General features: G+C 43.9%; 2 protein-coding genes across 6 annotated transcripts in view; one reads left to right on the top strand and one right to left on the bottom strand.

Annotated features, from left to right (window-relative positions):
- LOC135396546 (myotubularin-related protein 14-like) overlaps window positions 1-9,251 on the bottom strand; it is a 226,801-nt gene extending 217,550 nt beyond the window's left edge. For both annotated transcript variants that reach the window (XM_064627585.1, XM_064627586.1), the window contains exons 1-2: window positions 8,977-9,251; window positions 8,583-8,639 (exon numbers count right to left, since the gene is read on the bottom strand). In XM_064627585.1, coding sequence (XP_064483655.1) covers window positions 8,583-8,639; window positions 8,977-9,063 — 144 coding nt within the window. In that variant the 5' untranslated portion in view covers window positions 9,064-9,251. The remainder of the gene's footprint in view (window positions 1-8,582; window positions 8,640-8,976) is intronic.
- Window positions 9,252-9,271: 20 nt separating this feature from the next.
- Window positions 9,272-24,218, top strand: part of LOC135396547 (uncharacterized) — a 139,304-nt gene continuing 124,357 nt past the window's right edge. The window contains exons 1-2 of one of the 4 annotated variants that reach the window (XM_064627590.1): window positions 9,272-9,671; window positions 18,394-18,513. In XM_064627590.1, the coding sequence (XP_064483660.1) occupies window positions 18,394-18,513 (120 nt within the window). In that variant the 5' untranslated portion in view covers window positions 9,272-9,671. The remainder of the gene's footprint in view (window positions 9,672-18,393; window positions 18,514-24,218) is intronic. The other 3 variants (XM_064627589.1, XM_064627587.1, XM_064627588.1) reach the window with 3 other exon arrangements.

Raw genomic sequence — 24,218 nt, 5'->3', positions numbered from 1 at the left:
TTAGCTACGTTAGGAATGCTGTGACAAAGAAAAAAGCCAGAATAGAGGGTGAACTGGGCGAGCACATTTTGGCAGTGATGAAGTCGTTTTGCACAAGTTGAGACCAAAGGCATAATTACTCCTGAAACCTAAAATACCAAAGAATATTTAAACTTGACTCAAGGGGTAGCAGCATCTCTGTATTGAAGATCTGGGAAAAGTTAGACAATGCACAGCAAGAGGTGAGTGCTGGTCATGAGAACTATCACATAAGCAGCAGAGCAGCTAAATAAACTGTGCTTCCAAGCTCCACCACTGGCATATAGAGTACAGCAGTTGATGCCATGGTGTGTATCTGCATCATCTGTGCCCCTCACTGCACTGTCAATGCAGGGAACTGGGGCTAAATAAGCACAGCAGACACCACCCCATAGTGTGCCCAACAGGGGTGTCCATAATCAGTACTAGGCAACATAAGAATATTGCAGAAGGATGGGATCTCCATGTGATGCTGTGGTATTATTTTGAGGCCAAGCTTATTCAATGTCTATGTGGAAGGCAGATATGTACTTGGAGCAGCATCCAGTGGCAACAAACAGACACACCAACAAAAATAATGTACTTTTGCTTGTATTTATCTTGTTTTGACCCGAGTCTTGTTGCACCTCAGCCGTGGACATGACAGCAATGTGGAGGCCTTCATTCGTTCAAACTTTTGAAACAATTACGAGAAAGCGTTGTACTGTATGTTTTAATCTGGCACAAAATGTTTTATGTATTGTCTGCTAAAGTACCGTAAAAACACACGCCGGTAAAATTTAAAGCAAATGGTTTCTATTCGAAAAACTCCACTTTGAAGAGGGTACCCTATTTAGTGACTCTACTAGATATGTTCAAGTGATTTGGGCCTTTTACTACTTGGGAAACGTCCCTTCTGTGAATCATGCATTCCCTCTTCCTCAAAGTGGAGAAGACAATTGAAAAACAGCAATCAAGTTTCCTAACATTTATTACAAGCTTTCGCATGGTGGACCACGCTTCATCAGGCAAAAATGTGGTCCACAATGCAAAAGCTTGTAATTAATTATACGAAGCTGCATTGTCGTTTTTCAATTGTCTGCTCTACTATTGGACCTGACTTTTCCCACTCTACCGGAGTATACCTCATCAAAGTGAACATGAAAGATAGAAATTCAATAGAAATTCAATGCCAAATAGACAAATATCAAATACACATAGAAATTCAATGGACAAGAGAGCAGAGATGACATATAAATTGTCTTGAAAGAGCAGCTAGCTGTCATCATGCAGCCAGCCAGATGGGGTGCTCAGCGAAAGCTGCCTTGCGATTATGTCAAGGGACATCCAGATCTCGAGGTGTTCACATTCGCACTTGGTCATTATACAGATGCTGTTGTCTCCAAGGTCTGCCACATATGTAGCAGTAAGTGTTCTTGCTGACTTGAGTATATTGTTTCACAGCCGTCTCTTTTTCTCACAATTGCGGATATTAACTCAGTCGAAAAAAGAAAACAAAAAAATGTGGAGAACTGAATTCTCAGCAAATGTGTGTCCTTTATGGTGTCACAATATGCCTCCTACATAGTACCGTATTACCGCGTATTATCCGGCATGCCGGATTTTCCGAGGTCGACCAACTTTCGCGATCTGCCTGCCTGGTCTATCCCGGCATGCCGGATTAAACGAGGTCGCCGGCACGTGGTACAGAATGACTGAGACAAGTAATTCTTACAAAACCTTTATTGTACAACGACATGCTATCACAAACAGAAGGCTATATGCAATAGTACAACAAACTTATAAGGCATTTATGTCCTCGTCATCAGAAGAATCGCAACTTTCCGCGTCAGTGAGTCCAGACCCGTTTTCTTCGTCGTGGATCGGGCTGGGCTCCATCGTGCCCGTCGTCAGAACATCAGCTAAACGTCCATGTAGACTACTGGAGTCTGCTTCTGCCACAAGTCCACACTTGATAAAAGATTGACGAATCAGCTCCTCGGGAACTTGACTCCATGCCTCTTTGACCCATTGTGCAATGGTGGCATATGAAGCGGAGCGGCGTTTTCCCGACTTCGTGTGCTCCACTTCTCCATTCCTCAACCATTCCGTCCACAGGCTCCTCATCGCTGTCTTGAAGTTGCGATTCCAAGCTACGTCGGCAGGCTGAAGAAGTGGTGTGAGTCCACCAGGAATAATCGAGAGGCAGGTGGCGTAATGCTGCTTGAAGCTTGATTTTGTTGTAGTCTTCAGATGCGCTGGCTCTCTGTCCATCACCAGCACTGATTTGGGTTTGAAGAAGGCACCCGGTCGTGCAGCCCAGACCTTTTGCTTGTAGGTGTTCATAAGCTCAGCAGTCATGCTCCCTTTCATTGCCACGGAAACAACAATTTCTTTAGGGAAGTCAACCTTTGGCACGTTCTTGAGTCCTTTGAATATTATCATCGGCTTCAGTTTTGTACCATCGGCCATTGCGCTGAGAACAACAGTGTATCGAAGCTTGTCCTTGCCGGTTGTCCTGCATGTTACGTGCTTGACTCCCTTAAAGTCGTACGTCTTATTCTGTGGCAAGTCAAAATACATCGGCGTCTCGTCCATGTTTCCAATGTTCTTCAGTTCAATTCCTCCAATTACTGATTCGTGAAACTTGAAAAAACAATGGCACAGCTCACGCGCATTGTCCGGAACCTTTTGCCCAACACTGGTGACTGACCTGTTGACAACTTTGTACCTTTTGGTGAACCTTTCCAACCAACCATTGCTTGCCTTGAAGTTCGTTGCACCGTCGCTCTTGCTTAGTAAGTCTTCGGCCCGCGCCTTGATGTGGGATGCAGAAACAGGAATACCTTGCTTTCGTTCTTCGGATATCCAGCTAGCAAGGCTTTCCTCCATCGCAGGGTACCTTGCACGTTTCTTTGCGGTGTCCTCGGAAGAAGGTATGCACCTACGTTTCCTGATGACCAAGTCGTCGTCGGTCCTGCACGCTTCGAGCTTGTCCTGCTGCCTCAACCAGTCCTGCACGCACGAACGAGGAATGCAGAAAAATCGTGCTGTTGCACTGATGTTACCATGAAGTTCGGACAGCTTCTTCAGCACGTCCAGTTTGAACGAGATCGTGTAACTACGCGTGTGCGTACGAGCCGGAGTCGGACCTTCATCCATGGTGGCAGGCTCAGTAATGCCAGAGCAAGACCCAAGCGGCCGTAAGCAGGTCAAGATTGTCCAGTGAAGATAATATTAGCACAATGAATGGGCTTTCATCCTCCGGAGGGAACAGTAGAGCAAGAACCAGCGTTCGTTCCGTGACGTCATCCTTCCCTGGACTTTCCCCGCGTGTGTCATTGAACTGTTGTGAAGGACCTCGGTTGACTCCTGGAAGACTACGTCCCCGATTCTCGCATTTGCCGGCATGCCGGGAAATACGGGGTTTCCCGGCATGCAGGTCAACCTCGCTTTAATCCGGCATGCCGGATAATACGCGGTAATACGGTATAGAGAGACAAAAGCAATTGTGTGTTAGCTCTTGGAGCTAACCCATGCAGTACAAAATCCATAACATGCAAACACTCCTTAGTGTGCCAACAGCATCAGTGTACAGCACTGAACTGCATGGAATTTTCATCAGCTGTTTCAAACAACATTTTACAGACATTTATATTAAAAATGTGAGTGAAACACACTATTGCATTCCTCTCCAGTAAACCTATTACATATTATTTTGTGCCATTGTTGCACACTGAGAGATCAAAAAGTAGCTTTGGAGTCAAGTAGCTGTAAATTAATAACCCCAATATTACGAGCTCTATCATCTGGAGAAACAGAAAAATGCTACACTGCAAATAAATTGATAAAATTTTATTTTATATCCCCTTTCACATAGTCATCAACCTATATTAGTCATAACAAAAGTGCATGTGCTGCACTCTTTTCCTTGTACATAACCCCTCTTATATTTAATGCTTGTCATTGTCACCAGACCCCACCTCCTCGAAGGTAGCACTGACTGCCGAAACGTCGATCCCCGTCCCTAAGTGTTAATAAACTCCCCTTTGTGTTTTTCTGTAAGCTCTTTGTAGTCTTCTGATTTTTCCTATTTACTTCATTCTCATGGTCAACCGCCCGCTAATGTATATATACAAGGTGTCCCGCTCGATAGATCGTCCGCAAAAAATTCGTGAAGGAACACCTTTTTTTTTTCTTTATTTTGCTCATTGCGCATCTTCGGAGACACGTTTTCCCTTCACTCCCAATGTGAGAGGGTGAAGGAGCACAGTGCCGCCTCATGCATCGAAGATGAGCTTTAACTTGTGGAAACAAAACAAGAACAAATTTATCGGGTGTCGCCATCAGTACTGCTTGTATCTTGGGTTGCATTTTCTGTTTTCCTTCATCTTTTTCCAGGACGCAAGAGGAGATAGTGTGCTCTTTCACCGTCTCACATTTAGGGTGAAGGAAAGACGCGTCTCCGAAGATTCACAATGACCAAAATAAAGAAAAAAATGGTGTTCCTTCACGAATTTTTTGCGGACGATCTATCGAACGGATTTTTGTTTTGAAAACAGCTACGGTATCAGGTGGCTGAAGAGACCAGATGTTCTCATTATGACAACTTCGTAGCTTATATAATTAAAAAGTTTATTAATAGAAGTTAATTAGGACATTGCTTTAGGAGTTTACTGGTGCCCTATTAATGAGTGCCCTTCAGCATATGCTATATTGCAATTGACTTCATCTCGAAAAAAAGTGATATATATATTTTAAAAAATCTGTTCGCATTTAGCTGGGACACCCTGTATATATATGCAAACAAACACGGGAGCGGCCCCAACCGATTTGCGTTGCCTGCAAAAACATGTTGCACAAATTTACTTTCGAAGCTTCAGGTTCTCATGAGAACGGCCTTCTGCGGCGACGCAGTACACATGGAGTACTGGCGCCAGGGATGTACTTTGTAGACTACAGGTCTGCACCTATTACATCTAGCTCTTGCTAGATGTAGAAACTGTTTCTATGAAACTTTGTAAAATGAATGTTCAAGGCGCGTACTATCAAATGCAATTTGTCTCCTATTTATTAGGACCACCTCAGTGTGCAGCTGACGGCTGAATATGTGGCGAAATGCAATATTTCCTAAATTCTTTTTTTTTCTGCGTACATTTCGAAGTCTGTGCACCACAAAATGTTTCAAATGCTCTACGACTCCTAGACAACAACGCTAACAGTTTAGATGGCTCTAAAAAATTGCAGGGTTCCGTAAAAGAAATTCTTAAAGCTTGAAATTTTAGTTTTCTCCGGGCATACTCTCGATAAAAAATGTCGGTTAGCCTTCAACGGGTCTTGACACTAAAGTTTTATGTTTTGCCTTCATTCAGAAAAGATTTGGTTGGAATTTGCGAAAAAAAGCTATTTCATTAGAATTTTTTCCACCAGGTAGGTCACATGCCCCATCGCAATCTTCAAGAGGCGGCCACAGCGCAAAAGAACTTTTTGCGGCAAAGATAAGCTGGGAGAACACTAGCTACATGGGAACAATCAACCACAATTTATTTAAAAGCAATCAGGGATGGTCGAGCGCAATGTCTGGGACGTTTGGCATGGAATGACCCCTCTGGCGTGCCGAAAGGGTCAGTATTAGGGCCACTCCTCTTCCTAATATATATAAACGATATAACCAAAGGCATTGAGTTGAAAATAAAGTTTTTTGCGGACGACTGCTTGTTATATAGGAAAAATATAGGGAGCCATCCCGGTACATACGCTCACAACAAAAATGTTAACAAAGATATGTGCAGAAGTGATATACTCTTATCCTTAGACCATCTTTCATTGGAATGCATTGCCAATCCAAATTGTTAATCAAACTGACTTTAAGTCCTCTATAAGCTTTTGTATTCCATGTAATGCATAGTCTTGTATATAGTTCGTATTTATTCGTATGGTAACATGTGTGCGGAGTCATGCCAGATAATAGTTGTTATTGTTTGTTATGTGTTATTCTATCTGTCTATTCTACTGTTATATCTATTCTATTATTCTTTCTTGCGACTATGCGAGTTTTTAAATAGACTTTACGTAACAGCTGGAATCCTTGAAAACTTTGTGGCCGTTCATGAGGACCCATTCTACAAGCAGGCTGGTTTTCAAAGCCGTCAATGCAGTAGTTTTTGCCACAGTACACCTTAAACCTGGCGATTTTCACAAAGTTTGACGTTTTTACAGACAATTTTTGAAAAGGAAGCAGTCGTCATAGAACAGTCATTTGGTATGCATTACGTAAAGCAAACCCTCAGCCAAAACATATAAAAAAACTAAAGAGGTACTTTTCGATAAGCGCGAGAAAATATTTTTCCCTGAACATACTATGCAGAGGTGCAGACACTCTTCGGTGGAGGGAGAGCATAGGTGAGCATCGCGGGCCAGGCGCGCTGCAACGCGACAGCTCAGATACGCCGCTGCTTGTCGCACGATGCCAAAAACGATCATTTGGACTTGTGGGCACCGGTCTAGTGCATGCACAACCTACTGCCAATGTCGTGACAGGTAAGGCAACTGCCTCCACCAGTATAGCAACGCGAGTAGATACTTTGCATTACAAACCCGACCGAAACATATAGCCTCATGAAAGCACTTTTACTTACACCTGAAACTGAGGCAGTGATTAAAAATCCAACTGGTGTCCGACCTGAACGGTCATTGCTTGCCCTTTGAACTCTTACTTCCAATCGGTCTTTTTGAACTCTGTTCTGTATGATTCTCAGTCTGAGTTAGGGGTGGAGTCAAGAATGTCTGACATTTTAATATCAGAGGAGGGGATTCTCCAAACGTTATTAAATCTTAAAGAAAAGAAATCCACAGTGCCTGACGGTGTTCCAAAGAAGTCTTTAAAAAGACATGCTCAATGGGTCTCAAAGTATCTTTGCATTATCTTTCGCTGTTCCCTTGATTCTGCAACTCTGCCCAACAATTGGCTGTGTGCAAGGGTACTCCCCATTCATAAGGAAGGAAACAACTTTGTACAGAACTACAGACCGATTTCATTCACCAGCACGTGGTGCAAAGTATCCGAACATATTCTATACAAACACATAGTAATTTCATTTCTGGAAACTAGCGGCCTGCTTAGTAGCTTTCAACACGGTTTTTGTCAAAAGCTTTCTACTGTCACATAACTTGTTGTGACAATCCAGTCCACGACTTTGCAGCTGTGATCGATCAGAAAGGACTAATAGATGCCATTTTCTTCGACCTGGCAAAGAGATCTGATTCTGTCCCTCACTCCAAACGTATTCATAAACTTAAAAGAATAGGGTTATGTAACAAAATTACGAACTAGGTGTCTGCCTACTTGAGAAACTGCTGTCAATACATTAATATATCTAACGCAAAATCCGGTGAATTAAGGCGTGACGCAAGGTTCAACACGCAGGGAATGAGGATAAACTATAATAAGACAGTGTTCATTACTACAAGTAATGGGAAGCAGGTCATACAGTCCACTTATCACATTAACAATAGGATGCTTCAAAAGGTTGACGAAGTTCAATATCTCAGAGTAAGGATAATGTCAAGTTTAAGCTGGAATAACCACATCGAGAACATCTGCAGTTCTACAATGCAGAAGCTCTGTTCACTCAGGAGGAGCTGTGTCCCACCGGATCTTAAGTTAATGGCCTATAGACCATACATACGCCCCATACTAGAGAACGCAGCAGTTGTATGGGACCCCTCTGCAAAAAGACACATTGTCATGATCGAACATGTTCAAAGATTATCCGCTAGATTCATTTATTCAAAATACAAATATTCAGACTCTGTTTCCTCATTGTTGGAACGGGCACGCCTAGAGTCATTGTAGGCCAGAAGAAAAAAACACAGGTCGATATTTCTTTACCTAATTTGTAACAACTGTCTCGGTATTGATTCCAGAATGTACCTTTTACCACCTGCCCGCAAGTCGGCGAGACTCAACCACAACGCCACATTCCTTCCTTATTGTGTATCTTGTGATACTTTGCTACATAGGCCTATTTTGTGTATTTTGTAATATGTTTCGTCTATTTTTCGACGTCATTACTAGTTGTGTATTGTTTAGTTTTGCTTTCGGTTGCTGTACTGACACCTGCTTGGGCCAGAGACGGGCTCGCAGTATTGCTAAATAAATAAATAAATAGGTTTCTTGAAACAGTTTATCGTTGCTATTGCTGTTTTACCCATGACGTTGCAGAAGCTGAGGGATTGTCTTGCTGCCTGGTTTTGAGGTGCTGTGTTGATGTCGTGGTAAACGGGACATGGGCATAAAATTTCCCGTCTGGCAGCCGACTGAGCTTGTGCGTCAGCATAGCTTATGGCAATCGAGAATCAGCAAAAGACAAAACGGTGCTGAGTCTCGTCGCCCATGAGGTTTCGAGAGACTTGAGCTGCCAAGTGCTGTGCGCTCTGCTTTACAAGTGGGAACACGAAGGTAGAATACAATGCTTGATTTCAAGCGCCCAGGAGCCAAGCGCTGTGCGTGAGAACAAGCCCTCACTCACTTGCTACGACTCATGTTGATCCATAAGTGGAAAGAAAAAAAGCGTTGTACTTACAGAGAAGACATAATCCTTTGCAAAAAGATCTTCGCATTTCTTCTGGATATACAACGTCTAAAAATGGAAACACAAAAATTTACTTTTCGCATTTTGCTAATCAGGTGCACGCCTAAGATTCATGACTACTTAATAATGGTAGGCATACTAATGAATGTGTAAATTAGTTCAGGTCGTTGCAGATGCAAATGTCTGCGTACCGAACTAGAAAATTTCAAATGAGACACGGTTTGCTAACGCTAACCATATGCCTTCAGTGTCAATAAGGTAAACGAAATAACACAGTGACAAGCGGCAAGTTCTTTGGTGACTGCTTCAAATTCGGGGGGAGTCAATGTCAATTCACAAGAAGACCACTCATTTTAGCAAAACCGATGTGAAAAGCACTACTGACTTGTCGATCATTTTCCTTAGCACGAAAGGTGTATTTGGAGCAGAAGTCGAAGAGACTGGTCATGTCCTTGGTGTTGACCACCTCCATCGCTACAAGAAGCTTAGCTGCTGCGAAGACGCAACAGAAACGTAGGAACCCAAGCGTCTAGCCTCAGAAATGGTAATGGTACTCCGTTACTCCACGGCATGTTCCTCACTTGCCAGTGGACGCCGCCATGGAAGTGCACACAAAAGCAAAACCTGAATCACCTGAATGCCTCGTGACCCATTCAGGTTTAGCATTTGGCATGTGACGCGGACGCGGGCTAGCTGCAAAGTCGGCTATAGAGCCAAGAGCCAACCGCAAAGCCACAAGCAAAGCTCGGGAGTGGTCGAAGTGTAGAGAGCGGTTTGAGAAGTTTCATGGTTTCATCATTTCATCGGTTTTATCAGTTCGTGTAATTTAGTCCTGAGGCATATTTGGAACTTTGCTTGAAATCTTGATGTGGTTTTCGTGTCTGCCTTCACCGCTTGTCGTTCTTCTCATTCTCAGCTCGCTCGTAAACGAGCGGAGTGGTGAATTTCGCTTCTACATACGTCGTAATGAATGAACGATAATTTGCTGTTTCAAAACGTTGACCTAGCGCACGTTGAAAACAAAGCTTATAAAATTTGTTGTCAAGTGGCCTCACTCAGCCGACCAAAGACTACTGGAAGGTAGGTTTCGTTTCACTACTTGTTGGACACACAAAGAAGGTGTTTACCAGAATTCTGAAGGTACCGTGATGGGAGGGATAAAGGAAGTGCCAAAAAGGGCAATAAAAACAAGTGTCATGAGCAGCACACGTATTCGTAAGAGAGGTTTTCGTGTTTACGAAAAAATGGCCCCCGGAGAAATCGACAAAAAAAAAGTCAAAAAAGTGTTTTTTTGTCAAACGGCGCATAGCGTTATTAGCGTAGCGTTGTGCACGGGGAACCGGAAAAAATGGGATATAGTTTAGTAACGATACCGCGGCTTCTACGAAGACAAAATCATGAAAAACACGGAAAACCGATATGCGTCCGGTCTCTGCATGCAATTTTACTATTTTACAGCCCAAAAATTGTTACAGATTTGCAAACTTTGTTAATCTTGATACAAAATTACCTCTTTCGATAATTACCGCGATCTATCTCCAACCCCCATCCCACTACTTCAGCGCCACCAACCCAATGGAACCAAAATATGACACAAACACAAAAGTATAAAACTCAATTCTCTGACTTTTCATCCTTTTTCATGTAACTAAAACGTAAATTTATTACAAATAACGCATAACATTAGGAAGAAACCGTGATGAAACACCAATCTCGCGATGTCGCCAAACACCGCAAGCACATCTATCAGACGACACTTCGCAAGTGCTTGATTCCAAACCCACAAGCACGAACTTGTTCAAGTTGGGCCACATCCTGAAGGACACACAAACGACAGTATCCTGGATACACTCGCAGGGTTTGGTTCCCAATCATGACGTAGAGCATTCTCGATACATGGGATACATATTCCCCTGAACTAACCTAACCTCAGTCACGACGGATGCACGGTTTACATGGGCCCTCTCGACATATGGAATACGTATTCGACAGACCTAACCTAACCTCAGTCACGACGGATGCAGTCTACATGTGCCCTCTCGACACATGGAATACGTATTCGCCAGACCTAACCTAACCTCAGTCACGACGGATGCACAGTCTACATGGACCCTCTCGACACATGGAATACGTATTCGCCAGACCTAACCTAACCTCAGTCACGAAGCACAGTCTACATGGGCCCATGTCGACACATGGAATACGTGTCCGTCAGACCTAACCTGACCTCAGTCACGACGGATGCACAGTCTACATGGGCCCTCTCGACACATGGAATACGTATTCCCCTCACCTAACCTAACCTCAGTCACGCCGAATGCACAGTATATATGGGCCCTCTCGACACATGGAATACGTATTCGCAAGACCTAACCTAACCTCAGTCACGACGGAAGCACATTCTACACGGGCCTCTCAACACATGGAATACGTATTCGCCAGACCTAACCTAACCTCAGTCACGACGGAAGCACATTCTACATGGGCCCTCTCGACACATGGAATACGTATTCGCCAGACCTAACCTAACCTCAGTCACGACGGAAGCACAGTATATATGGGCCCTCTCGACACATGGAATACGTATTCGCCAGACCTAACCTAACCTCAGTCACGACGGATGCACAGTCTACATGGACCCTCTCGACACATGGAATACGTATTCGCCAGACCTAACCTAACCTCAGTCACGAAGCACAGCCTACATGGGCCCATGTCGACACATGGAATACGTGTTTGCCAGACCTAACCTAACCTCAATCACGACAGAAGCACAGTCTACAAGGGCCCTCCCGACACATGGAATACGTGTCCGTCAGACCTAACCTAACCTCAGTCACGACGGATGCACAGTCTACATGGGCCCTCTCGACACATGGAATACGTATTCCCCTCACCTACCCTAACCTCAGTCACGCCGAATGCACAGTATATATGGGCCCTCTCGACACATGGAATACGTATTCGCCAGACCTAACCTAACCTCAGTCACGAAGCACAGTCTACATGGGCCCATGTCGACACATGGAATACGTGTTTGCCAGACCTAACCTAACCTCAATCACGACAGAAGCACAGTCTACAAGGGCCCTCCCGACACATGGAATACGTGTCCGTCAGACCTAACCTAACCTCAGTCACGACGGATGCACAGTCTACATGGGCCCTCTCGACACATGGAATACGTATTCCCCTCACCTACCCTAACCTCAGTCACGCCGAATGCACAGTATATATGGGCCCTCTCGACACATGGAATACATATTCGCCAGACCTAACCTAACCTCAGTCACGACGGAAGCACATTCTACATGGGCCTCTCGACACATGGAATACGTATTCGCCAGACCTAACCTAACCTCAGTCACGACGGAAGCACATTCTACATGGGCCCTCTCGACACATGGAATACGTATTCGCCAGACCTAACCTAACCTCAGTCACGACGGAAGCACAGTATATATGGGCCCTCTCGACACATGGAATACGTATTCGCCAGACCTAACCTAACCTCAGTCACGACGGAAGCACATTCTACATGGGCCCTCTCGACACATGGAATACGTATTCGCCAGACCTAACCTAACCTCAGTCACGACGGAAGCACAGTATATATGGGCCCTCTCGACACATGGAATACGTATTCGCCAGACCTAACCTAACCTCAGTCACGACGAATGCACAGTATATATGGGCCCTCTCGACACATGGAATACGTATTTGCCAGACCTAACCTAACCTCAGTCACGACGGATGCACAGTATATATGGGCCCTCTCGACACATGGAATACGTATTTGCCAGACCTAACCTAACCTCAGTCACAACGGATGCACAGTATATATGGGCCCTCTCGACACATGGAATACGTATTCGCCAGACCTAACCTAACCTCAGTCACAACGGAAGCACAGTCTACATGGGCCCTCTCAACGCATGGAATACGTATTCGGCAGACCTCACCTAACCTCAGTCACGACAGATGCACAGTATATATGGGCCCTCTCGACACATGGAATACGTATTCAGCTGACCTAATCACAACGGATATTGTAGTCCTAATGTATTCCATATATATATATATATATATAAAGTAAAAAAATAGCCGAAGCTGACACAATGACGTCTCGCCGAGACGCATTGTTGTGCCGACCCAAGATCGTGTCACTTCCCTACGCCAGGCTGACGAGCTCCAAGTAGAGCGAAACAGCTGTCCTTGGCTGGGAGTGCACGATCAAATTGTAAACATATATATATATATATATATACATACATATGTATGTATGTGTAATTTGACGTGACATTTGTGATGCGTGAACATTCTACGTAGAACAGCGTACAGAATGTGACCTTTGGCGTTAAAACTCCCCATGTAAAACATCACTTTTCCTCTGATTCAATTGTGCCTCTGCTAATTATTTCCAGTATTTTTGTGCACATTTCAATATTAAATGCTGTATTCCAGACATCTACGCTCAAAATACGCCTATTTCTCATAGTAAAGTTTTTGCTTGGCAAGCAGTTTTCTGTTTTACATCACAGTTGGCCCTAGGAGCTTTAACTCTTCTAATAACCCTGTTCTGCCTTTCAAAGGCAGATATTCATTTAGTAGCCTGCTTTTAATGCCCGTATTCACGCATGTCGTCTGGCAACAATGACATAAAGACGATATTCATTTCATAACATGCACTGGACGTCCGTATTCACAAGTGTCGTCTGGCAACAATGACCTTACTGTACTCCTGCTAAATCTACACCCATCCGTGCGCTCCGAGATCGTTACTAAACTACAGCCAAAAAAAGGTTCCCTCGAAGTATCATGCACCCAAAGCACCAAATGTAGGCAAAGCAAACGAAAACTCTGGTCATCAGCGATAGGTATTCTTAAATGAAGCTTATTTAGTGACTCTGATCAGAAAAGAGAATATGCAAAGAAATTTGGATCCCGCATCAACATAGCTCTGGGCAACAAATGTCATCTTGAGACCATGCTGGAGTAATTAAGAAGCAGGCAGAGGTGCATGTCTTGTATAGTTCTTTGTTACCAGTCATCAAGGATAGGCCATGGGACACAATTTGCCTTGTTGCAAATCAAACAGTATGGAAGTAGGCATGGTAGGTAGGGATATGGTAAGTGCCTAGCACAACACTAGGGACCATCAGATCTGCAGTCACATAGTATATGGAATGCGTGGCACATGTAACGGTCACTGGAGTTCCATGGCCCCATAATGACAGAAAATCTGAGGGGAAAAGCTGCATAAGCTGGCAAGCTTAAAGCTGAGCAATTTTCAATGGCATCATGCATAGGGTTCGGAATCCCAAGCAGTTTTTACAATCCCGGGATTTCTAAATGTAGATCCCAGGACGGGATCAGGATTTTCGTGCAACTATTCCCAGGATGCCATATAGGACCTTATCCACCTTTACATCCACACTATCACAAATTGCAATACAGTGCACGTGTGTCATCCTCATGGAACATTCTAGTGGAAGAAAACGAAAAAAAGAAGAAAGTTCTCACTGGGCAAAAGTTTTGCCACATATTATTTTGAGCACTCACACCACATCGGAATGTTGACCTTGCATTGAAATGAGTCTCTTCTTGTCGTCTTCTACAAGATAACTTGCGGCTGCGCCTCACCATACTTCTGTATTCACAAGTGTCGTCTGGCAACAACGGCAACAATGACCTTACTGTACTCCTGCTAAATCTACACCCATCCGTGCGCTCCGAGATCGTTACTAAACTACAGCCAAAAAAAGGTTCCCGGAAAAAATGTCCCCGGAAGAAATGTCCCCCGGAAAAAATGTCCCCGCAAAAAATGTCCCCTGAGAAACATCCACTTTTGGTACGCGTGGCATTTTTGCAAAATCTCCGGTTGCGATATTGCCGGTCTTGAAGTCCTCGGACTTAAAATAAGAGATTGAAACATTTATTTTACTGAAAAACAAGGTTTTGGACAGAGTCTGTCCTTCATCAGGTGCGATACATTGAACACTTGGTAGAGATATTTATATGTACTAATGTACAGGGTGTGTGAAGAAAAACATGACTCGCATTTTTACATGTAACTCGTTGTCTACTTAGCCGAGGAACTTCCGGTGGCGCACGACGGCGTATTTATGCGTGCGAAAGCTGCAAAAAAATCCTGGAAGTCATACTCAGTGTAAAAAAATAAACAGCACGCGAAAACATGGGCTTCCATGCATTAGAATAGGGGGGTCATGACAGTGCATGGTAGTGCATTTCGTCTCAGGAGAGTTATGTGCAGACACCGCTAGGGGTACTGCCGATGAGCATCCATGTGGGACATCGTTTCGATTTATGCACCGATAGCTCCCCTAGCGGTACTTGAACACAACTCTCCTACGTCCACCGTGTTGCCCTTTCACATACACCCTGTTGTCCACCATGTTGCCCTATTCTGATGCACGGAAGCCGACGTTTTCGTTGTTCCGTTTATTTTTTAAGCTGAGTATGGCTTCCACAATTTTTCTGCAGATTTCGCACGCATAAATGCGTCATCGTGCGCCACCGGAAGTTCGTTAGTTAGGTAGGCAACAAGCTATGTGCCTAAATGCGGGTCATGTTTTTCTGCACACACCCTGTACATCAGAGAAAGGGGACAACGAAGGGGGTGAGGAGGAAATACAAATTCTTATTAGAGAGGACTGAGGGCGCGAAAAAGAAAATACACAAGAAAGCAATGTACAGTAGGAGTGGTACCGGAGACAAAGAAACGTTGAGAGATCTCAGGTGAGCGAACATCGTAAAGAAGACCGCTGGAAGAAATATTACACTGCTGGGGTTTGAGAAAAGTTGAACGGCGTACCTGCCCAGTTTCAACAAATCAGGAGAGATGTCATTCGGAATGGCTAGGAGCGTGTCAAGTTCTTTTTTAAAAGTGCGCAGATCGACGTGCAGGGTGATGTGTAAAAATGAAAATAAAATGCGGGGGGAAAGCAACACAATTGACAGGCAAAAATGTATTTCAATATGTCTAGTGTTGTCACGCGTTGCGTCTTGGGAGCCCCATGACTCTACAGGCCGCTTTATTGCAAGACACAACAAAGTAAATTCACCAAAACTGACCCTGGTCACCCACAGCGACTCCCTAGGCAAAGAAATGCTATGTGTGAATAGTCATTTTAAAATGGAATTGAATACGAATAAATTAAGTGACTTGTTGAATAACCGTAATTGGATACATATACAGCATATATTGGAATATAAGCATGTACAGTATGTATGCGTAAGTAGCGCTCACCCTGTTTTATGCCCTCCATGTGCAGGCCTTACGTGTGCAGTTTCGGGACTATTCAAATATATTCGGTTTAGAAGAAACGTAAATTCGATTTGTAATTCGAACATTGAATTCCATATTTGATTTGGAAATAGAATAGGATATACGATTACTCGCTTCGGTGCTCAAAAATCCAAATATTCATACCGTTCTAGTAAAAAGTCACCATCCGAAGTCAACCAGTCCGCGCGTACCAAAAATGAATTTTCCGCAGGGGACATTTTTTCCGGGGACATTTCTTCCAGGGGACATTTTTTGGGGGGGCATTTCTTCCGAGGACATTTTTTCCGGGGACATTTCTTCCTGGATCCTTGTGCGCGTGCCCTACTGTGGGTGTCCCCCCTCCCCCAACTGCAGGTTGAACTGTCAAAAACAAGCCTAAACTAACCCAACCTCTGAATTCTAACCTAGGACCCGGTTGTAACCTAGGTTCCCACCGGGGACGATTTTTCCGGGAGACGTTTTTCCGGGGTCGTTTTCTCCGAGGACGATTTTTCGGGATCCCCTCCACATGGCATGCATGATTCAGTGCATAGGGTTCGGTTAGGGATCGGGATTTTGGCATAATATCATGTCCCAAAATCCTGGGATTTCGCGAGGACAAGTCCTGGGATTTCGGAATAATAAATTTAGACTTTCGTGACATTGAATTCTAGGCAGAATAGACTGACTTTGTTTCAATTATCCTTTCACCGAAAAATATCACTCGCAATCCGAAAGTGAAGCACACGACAAAGATTTTAGCTGCCGACTCATGTGAACTACGCAAGCCGTGACCGAGAACAGCCCTTCTTCTAAACCTTATACCAAACGAGGAGGAGCCTTCCGGTACATAAGGCTATAAACAAAATACTGCCAGATTCTCTCTCACTCTGCAGTATCTCTCTCTCTTTTCTTTTATTTTATCCTCGCAAATATGTTTGAAAGTGAAAAAAGAACATGCAGACAGCCTTTTTAGAAAACTAGACTTCGCTGCTCCAGACAAAACACAACAGTTATTGTGGACGAATAAAAGGGGAGAAATGCGAAATGCACCATTTCATGTATTCTCACAAGCAACATTCCTCAGAATACTCCAGCGGAAGACGCGAAAAATGTAGTCTATATTAGCTGCAGCATAAGTACAGTGCTGACATCATGTCTTCTTGTGCTTTACTAACGTTGAGAAGTATGGTGAGGCGCAGCCGCAAGTTATCTCGTAGAAGACGACAAGAAGAGACTCATTTCAATGCAAGGTCGACATTCCGATGTGGTGTGAGTGCTCAAAATAATATGTGGCAAAACTTTTGCCCAGTGAGAACTTTCTTCTTTTTTTCGTTTTCTTCCACTAGAATGTTCCATGGGGATGACACACGTGCACTGTATTGCAATTTGTGATAGTGTGGATGTAAAGGTGGATAAGGTCCTATATGGCATCCTGGGAATAGTTGCACGAAAATCCTGATCCCGTCCTGGGATCTACATTTAGAAATCCCGGGATTGTAAAAACTGCTTGGGATTCCGAACCCTATGCATGATGCCATTGAAAATTGCTCAGCTTTAAGCTTGCCAGCTTATGCAGCTTTTTCCCTCAGATTTTCTGTCATTATGGGGCCATGGAACTCCAGTGACCGTTACATGTGCCACGCATTCCATATACTATGTGACTGCAGATCTGATGGTCCCCAGTGTTGTGCTAGGCACTTACCATATCCCTACCTACCATGCCTACTTCCATACTGTTTGATTTGCAACAAGGCAAATTGTGTCCCATGGCCTATCCTTGATGACTGGTAACAAAGAACTATACAAGACATGCACCTCTGCCTGCTTCTTAATTACTCCAGCATGGTCTCAAGATGACATTTGTTGCCCAGAGCTATGTTGATGTGGGATCCAAATTTCTTTGCATATTCTCTTTTCTGATCAGAGTCACTAAATAAGCTTCATTTAAGAATACCTATCGCTGATGACCAGAGTTTTCGTTTGCTTTGCCTACATTTGGTGCTTTGGGTGCATGATACTTCGAGCAGTTCAGTGGGCTGCATAAACAATCCAGAAGCGAGATGACATTGATAATTGCCTGCGTGTCCCTCAGTGACGATGACCTTATTCTGTGACCCTAACTTTACTTGCATTTTTCTCTTCATTTGTGTAAAGCATAAGGGCAGAACCATGAGGAGGGAAATGTAGGCCGTGCTGTCTTGGAATCGGCTGTATTCATTTACACTACAAGTTTCAAGTTATATAACATTGTCTCGATGATGTAGCAAAACTGAGCAGCACAGACAAGAAAAAGGATGTGTGTGTGTGTGTCGTCCTACATCATTATGACCCTATCTCTACTCTAATTGTCTTGCCTTGTGAGCCCAAGTAGCACTGCTCATCCTGCCTCAGATGACCTGCATTTTTTAAATGGATGCTAACTGTTTCAAAATTCCTGCAAGGACGATTTGTGGGTTGAATTATATCCCATTTGTCAACTCTTTTCACCTGATTTATTACATTTCGTTGCAGATGCGTTGGGTATCATACGATCATTCCATGCACGGAGTGTTTGCACGGGAAGTTCTCCCAGAGGACAAAGAGTTTCTCTTGACACACAAAGACACGTTTAAACGCATGTGGCATGAACAGGTACAGGTTTTTGCTTTTCGTAGCCCTGTTCTACAGAGTGTTTGTTCATACTGTTGTGCTACTTCAGTTTTTTAGTTAATTTGTTTAGCTTATCTGTGGCTCAAATATTAGAATATGTGTAGCACATGAAGTCGGATGATAATTTCAATGCTTACAGATTTGGTTATGAATTTTTCCATGATATACTGATGGAACAGCCTAGCTTTTTTTTTTTTTTTTCAATTTAATACAAGAAATTATTGATGCTTCAAAGAATGCCCATGGTAGAAAGAGCTCGTCTAGCCACTGGGTGTCTTCACCTGTCTTCACCATCACCTGTCTTCACCGGTGATGGTGGTGATAGCATACAACTCGAATGGATTTTCCGTGCGAGACAGGCAATGGCGATGAGTCTTCCCCACAATACGCTTAGTCAAAGCATGCCACCTCTCGGGAGGCAAGCACAGAAATTGGAAATTTGGCTACTGTAGATAACATTTCAGACCACAAAATAAGAAGCTAGTGTGTTAATTCGGGGGTTTGGCTTTGTTCTACAGCTATTTGATATCTGGATTTGCCACAGTTGCATGGTAACCCACGCATTGAATCAAAAGGGGTACACTAACGCTGTTGTTTGGGTACCTGAGCATGAGGAGGCATTGGAGATGGTGCCTCCCATTATTGCAGCTCCTGACAGGGTGACAGTGATATGCAGGGTACGTCAAGTACACAACAACTTAGGAAAGTGTAATAGCCAGGTCACATTGCCGTTCACTTTTTACTTTTCATCGGGGCTTTCAAATTGATGTGCTCCACACACACTCATGATCTGCGACATGTGTGGTATTAAAGGAGCTAGGAAAGCACTTTAATCACTACCATTTTTTTGAACCAAGCGGTTAGTAAGCTTATTAAAATGCACCATGCGAAATAATACTATCAGCAGGTGCATAAATATCGCAGAATTCGATTTTGAAAATCGCGACCGTGCGCAACGGTGGCAATACCCGGAACGAGCCGTCGAGCCGCTTGCGTCATTTTGACGTCAGAAAAGTGGAGCCGCTGATTGGTTTCGAAGAACGTAGTCTGCTATTTTTCACTCGGAACCCCGCTGCAGCGGTGGAAGAAGTTTCTTTTGCTTTTTCTTTGGTTTATCAGATACAATAAACGAAGATTGGTGAGATTGTAGAGGCCATCCTCATTGAACTTCCCGAGCGAAGTCAACAAAAAATTGGTCAACCTCTCCCCGCATGACCTTGCTTTCCCTAAAGCGACCTTCCGGAGTAGGTGGATTATGAAAATAAACTTCAGGTGCCAGTTGAACGCTGTTCTGTCTGTGTTTTGTATGCTGTTCGCTATTCGTGGTGACTGTTTCTTGTTGTCTTGTTGGTGGCAATACGTATAAACACAGTGCAGCACTAAGCGCAGCTTCAGTTCGCGCCTCAAAATGATCGCTATGACCACGAATTCCGTCCGCTATGTCATTATATCAATATACGCTATATCACTAATTCGCTATGATCACTAGCGCTCGTCACTTCGACTAGCAACTTTGTTAGCCATTCAGTTAATTCCTTATTCAGCTGTAGGAGTGTTCTTGCCCATACGTTGTCAGATACAATCCAGTGAAATCTATCGCAATATGCCATCGCCGCCACATCGTGGCATCAGGAGTTGAACATTCATTGCCTGAGTTACACACCAACATAGCCAAGCAGTGTCATAAGACCACCACAATTTAAGGTCAACTTACCAATCATCGAGCTAAACGAGAATTGGCTGATGGATACTACAAATGTGGACGACGCAGACACGCAAGTTTGAGTTCATCCGTGCTCGCCGCTATTTGTTTTATCACCATATAGTGCATCAGTTTTATCCACCATATAGTGACCGACAACGCCGGTTAAGTTTGCGTCCGACGACATATCAGCGTGCACTGCAACTACACGTGACTAGCGTAAATTTTAGCTGACTATAAAATGCACATGTTGCGCGCAGAAAACTGCCAACGACAAACTGTGACTAACCGAGCCATAATATTGCAAGCACACAACTAACCAACCAACATGCCGCACTGCTAAGCCAAATGGCTGCTAAATGTGTCTTTCGTTCGCTAAGACGACTTGGACACATATAGAAAACTGAATTTGCGTGGTTAAATAGGGATGTTATGTTCTTAATCGCGGCATATCATCTTACGAAGCAGCATTTCCCCTTTTCCTTGTTTCCAAACAATGAATTTCGAGAACGGGGGTTTCACGACCAGTAATATCGAGGTTCTTCCTTATTCATCCCTTGACGGGGAGAAAGCAGGGGGAAAGAAAACGGAAAGAAAGAAAAGAAAACCAGTCAGCACTGACCTGGATAGAAGCGCGGTCGCCGCTTTAAACTTTTATTACGTCACCAATGATGTTTTTTTCATTCTCCTCCTCACTTGACCCGGAGGAGCGAGTTGAGTGGGAACGCGCGCGGCGATGTTCAAGTGTCTTTTTTTTCTACGAAAAACATCGCGTAGAGAGAAAATTTTCGTGTTCATCATCAAGTTAACTTACCTGCTTCCACAATGCGTTCGGAATGGAAAATTTTTGAGATGGCTTTCAGAGCTCCTTTAATGTCTGTGGTATTCTGTTGTTTAAAATGTTGGTGAAGCTCCACATGTGCTGCGTTGTACGTTCTATCCGTTGCAGACTGAAACAGTTGGGCTCTACATAGAAAGTGTGGCATCACAGTAACTGCATCACGACCTTCAACAGTAGTCGTAATATTTGGAAACCCTTTTTCTTTGAGAATTACACCTTGAGGCTCAATCAGAGAGAGGCAGCCAGAATTGCGAAGGTATAATGCAAACTAAACTTTATTACAGCTGCTGCTGAGGATTTGCGGAGCTTTTTTGGTACCATCAAGTATATGCAAATGTATAAATTGGGTAATGTACAGGGTTCGCCTAGATAAACTTCGGGGTTTGTAACGAAGATAAAACAAATAAGAATAGTGTCGGAAAGCTAAAGTAGACGTTAGAGGACGTATTATGCCCCCAAATTTTATGTCCATAATGCCGCCTAGTCTGTTACTCTGCGGATAAATCATGAAAATTAAAAAAACGCCGCTGCCTAATCGGCTATACCTGTGTTCCAGCTACTTTCCTCAGATAGCAACACGGTCGAAAGCGGCGTCGCAGAGAACTAGTCTGCATTCAGTTCCACATGTTCGATGTCGTCTGCAACACCGCGCTCGACTGCTTCGCCATCTGACTGAAAGGAGCTGAACCACAGTTTGTGTTTCAGCTCCTTTCCGTCAGATGGCAAAGAACTGAATGCAGACTAGTTCTCTGCGACGCTGCTTTCGACCGTGTCGCTATCTGAGGAAAGTAACTGGAACACAGGTATAGCCGATTAGGCAGCGGCATTTTTTAAATTTTCACGATTTATCCGCAGAGCAACAGACTAGGCGGCATTACGGACATAAAATTTGGGGGCATAATACGTCCTCTAACGTCTACTTTAGCTTTCCGACACTATTCTTATTTGTTTTATCTTCGTTACAAACCCCGAAGTTTATCTTGGCGAACCCTGTACTTTAAAAGAATGTGGTATTGTGTCTCTCCAAAGTGTTCCTCAAAAACTCGCAAACCATTTGTCTTGCAAATACCAAATGATGAAACAAGTACTATGTACAGGGTTTACCCTATAAAAGTCTACCCGTGCCGCCATGCCGTATTCGCCAATTACTCAATGCAGGTGGCACATTGTGCGATCTTTATACAAAGCTCATGAGGACATTTAATCTTGGTCAATTTCAAAGTGATTGAGTGCCGCAGCACGAAGTTATAACTCAAAACGTGCAATTCCCATAGTCAAAACAAACAAGATGGCGGCGCTGAGAAGAGCACTTGACATGCTGCCCCCACACGACAACGTGTCGCATATCCTGCCAGCCGGATGGAACTGCAGTTTTCATTTCGCTTTCGTGTAACTGTCGTATTTTGCTCAGGAGTAAGCAACGTGAGGAACGAAAAATGCCAACGCACACTAAGCAGACGACACTCAAACGGGATGTCGTCTGCTAACTGAGAGGCGCCATCTTGGCTGTTTTGACTACGGGAACCTCACGTTTTGCGCTATAACTTTGCGTTATGCTGCTCAATCACTTCGATATTTACCATGATGGAATGTCCTTATGAGTTTTATACGTGGGCAACACATTGTACGGCCTGCATTGAGTAATTGGCGAGCACGGCATGCCGGCGCGGGTAGACTTTTATAGGGTAACACCCTGTATATTACTTATAAAGCTTATTCCAAGCCTGCGAGTCATGAGTAATAACACGAGTCTATCCTAACTTGTTCTGCCACTCGGACTGCAGCGCTGTTTAGGGAGCGCGTTTAACAGAATGCTTTGCGTTAACATGACTGAGCAGGAATCTTGTAATGCTTGATCAGGGTTCTTCGGGGACAACTAAGTACTTCCATGGTGCCACACTGCAGCTGAGATCGTCCGTGAGTGTTTGTCACCTGAAGCTAACTTAGGTCGGGCAGCATGCTTCCTGAGTTAACGTGACCGGCTGTACTAACCACTACTACCGCATGGGCTCAGATGGGCGCTGGTGTAGCACCAGGCAAACTGGAACGCAACTCTCCTATAACTGTAGTCAGATAATAATACGGAACCAAATTGACTATAACACCACACACATAACATAACATAATATAACACAACACCAGGGGATGAAAACGCAGCAGTGAACCATGTTGCTGTTTGTCTTACGGATGTTGTTTTATGGAAGGGGTGACGATGGCAGCAATGTCCACTTCAATTTTTTCCCATTGACACCAGCCAGTGATAACTCTTCATATGTGCCATATATTGAAGAAATGTTGCAACATCCAAATGCACTGTATTGTGCTCAGAACACAGCTACAAACAGCGTATTGCATTATGAAAGCTTAGGGCTTGAGATGAAGAATATGCACTACTTCACAGCAGTAAGATTACATTTCTTCTGATGTTATTGTACGAAGTAGTCGGTCTAAGCGGCCATCACTGAAGTTTGGGATGGGGTACTAGCATGACACTATTAGGAGCTGCGACACAGAACGAATCCTAAATGTGTTTAATACCAGTGAATGGTAAAAAGATGTCGATGAACTCGGGTAAAGCAGAATCCAGGCATTGCGGAGATGACAGATAGAATGCAAACCTGAATTTGGAACGCCAAGGCTTGAAACAGTGGGGCTCAGCAGTTGAAAGGATGCCTGAAAAAATATGTTGAAGTGGTCAGGGATGTCCTAAGGGGGTGATGTAAAAGTCGTCCGGTCCAAGATGCCTCATGTCTGCCGCAGAATATCTTCAAGAGGAGCGATGTACATTCCCTCCTGCCTTGACCCACGTACCTGCAGTGTCTCTTGGCACTCAACTCACGACATTTCTTTCCTTCCTTCCTTTCTTTTTTTCTGTACACACATGCACTTGAAAATGAAGCACAAGTCACTGTCTGATGACTGCTTGTAGATGGCAGCATATCCTTGAGACTAGGGCGAAAATAGAGATGGGGACAAACAGGTGTGCAGGATGATACTCAAACACTTCCCTGAGTCTTGGGTTCAGACTCAGGGAAATGTTGCCATCTGCTAACTTATATCACCTCACTTGCATCTTATCTTTATGCTCAACTGCTTTGTGTAGGTTTACTAACGATTACTAATGCCCTTGATGTCCCCAGCGTG

This window comes from Ornithodoros turicata, chromosome 6, assembly GCF_037126465.1.
Source record: "Ornithodoros turicata isolate Travis chromosome 6, ASM3712646v1, whole genome shotgun sequence".
Classification (NCBI taxonomy): domain Eukaryota; kingdom Metazoa; phylum Arthropoda; class Arachnida; order Ixodida; family Argasidae; genus Ornithodoros; species Ornithodoros turicata.
The sequence above is the reverse complement of the archived record's forward strand: the minus strand, read 5'-3'. Positions and strand labels throughout refer to the sequence as shown.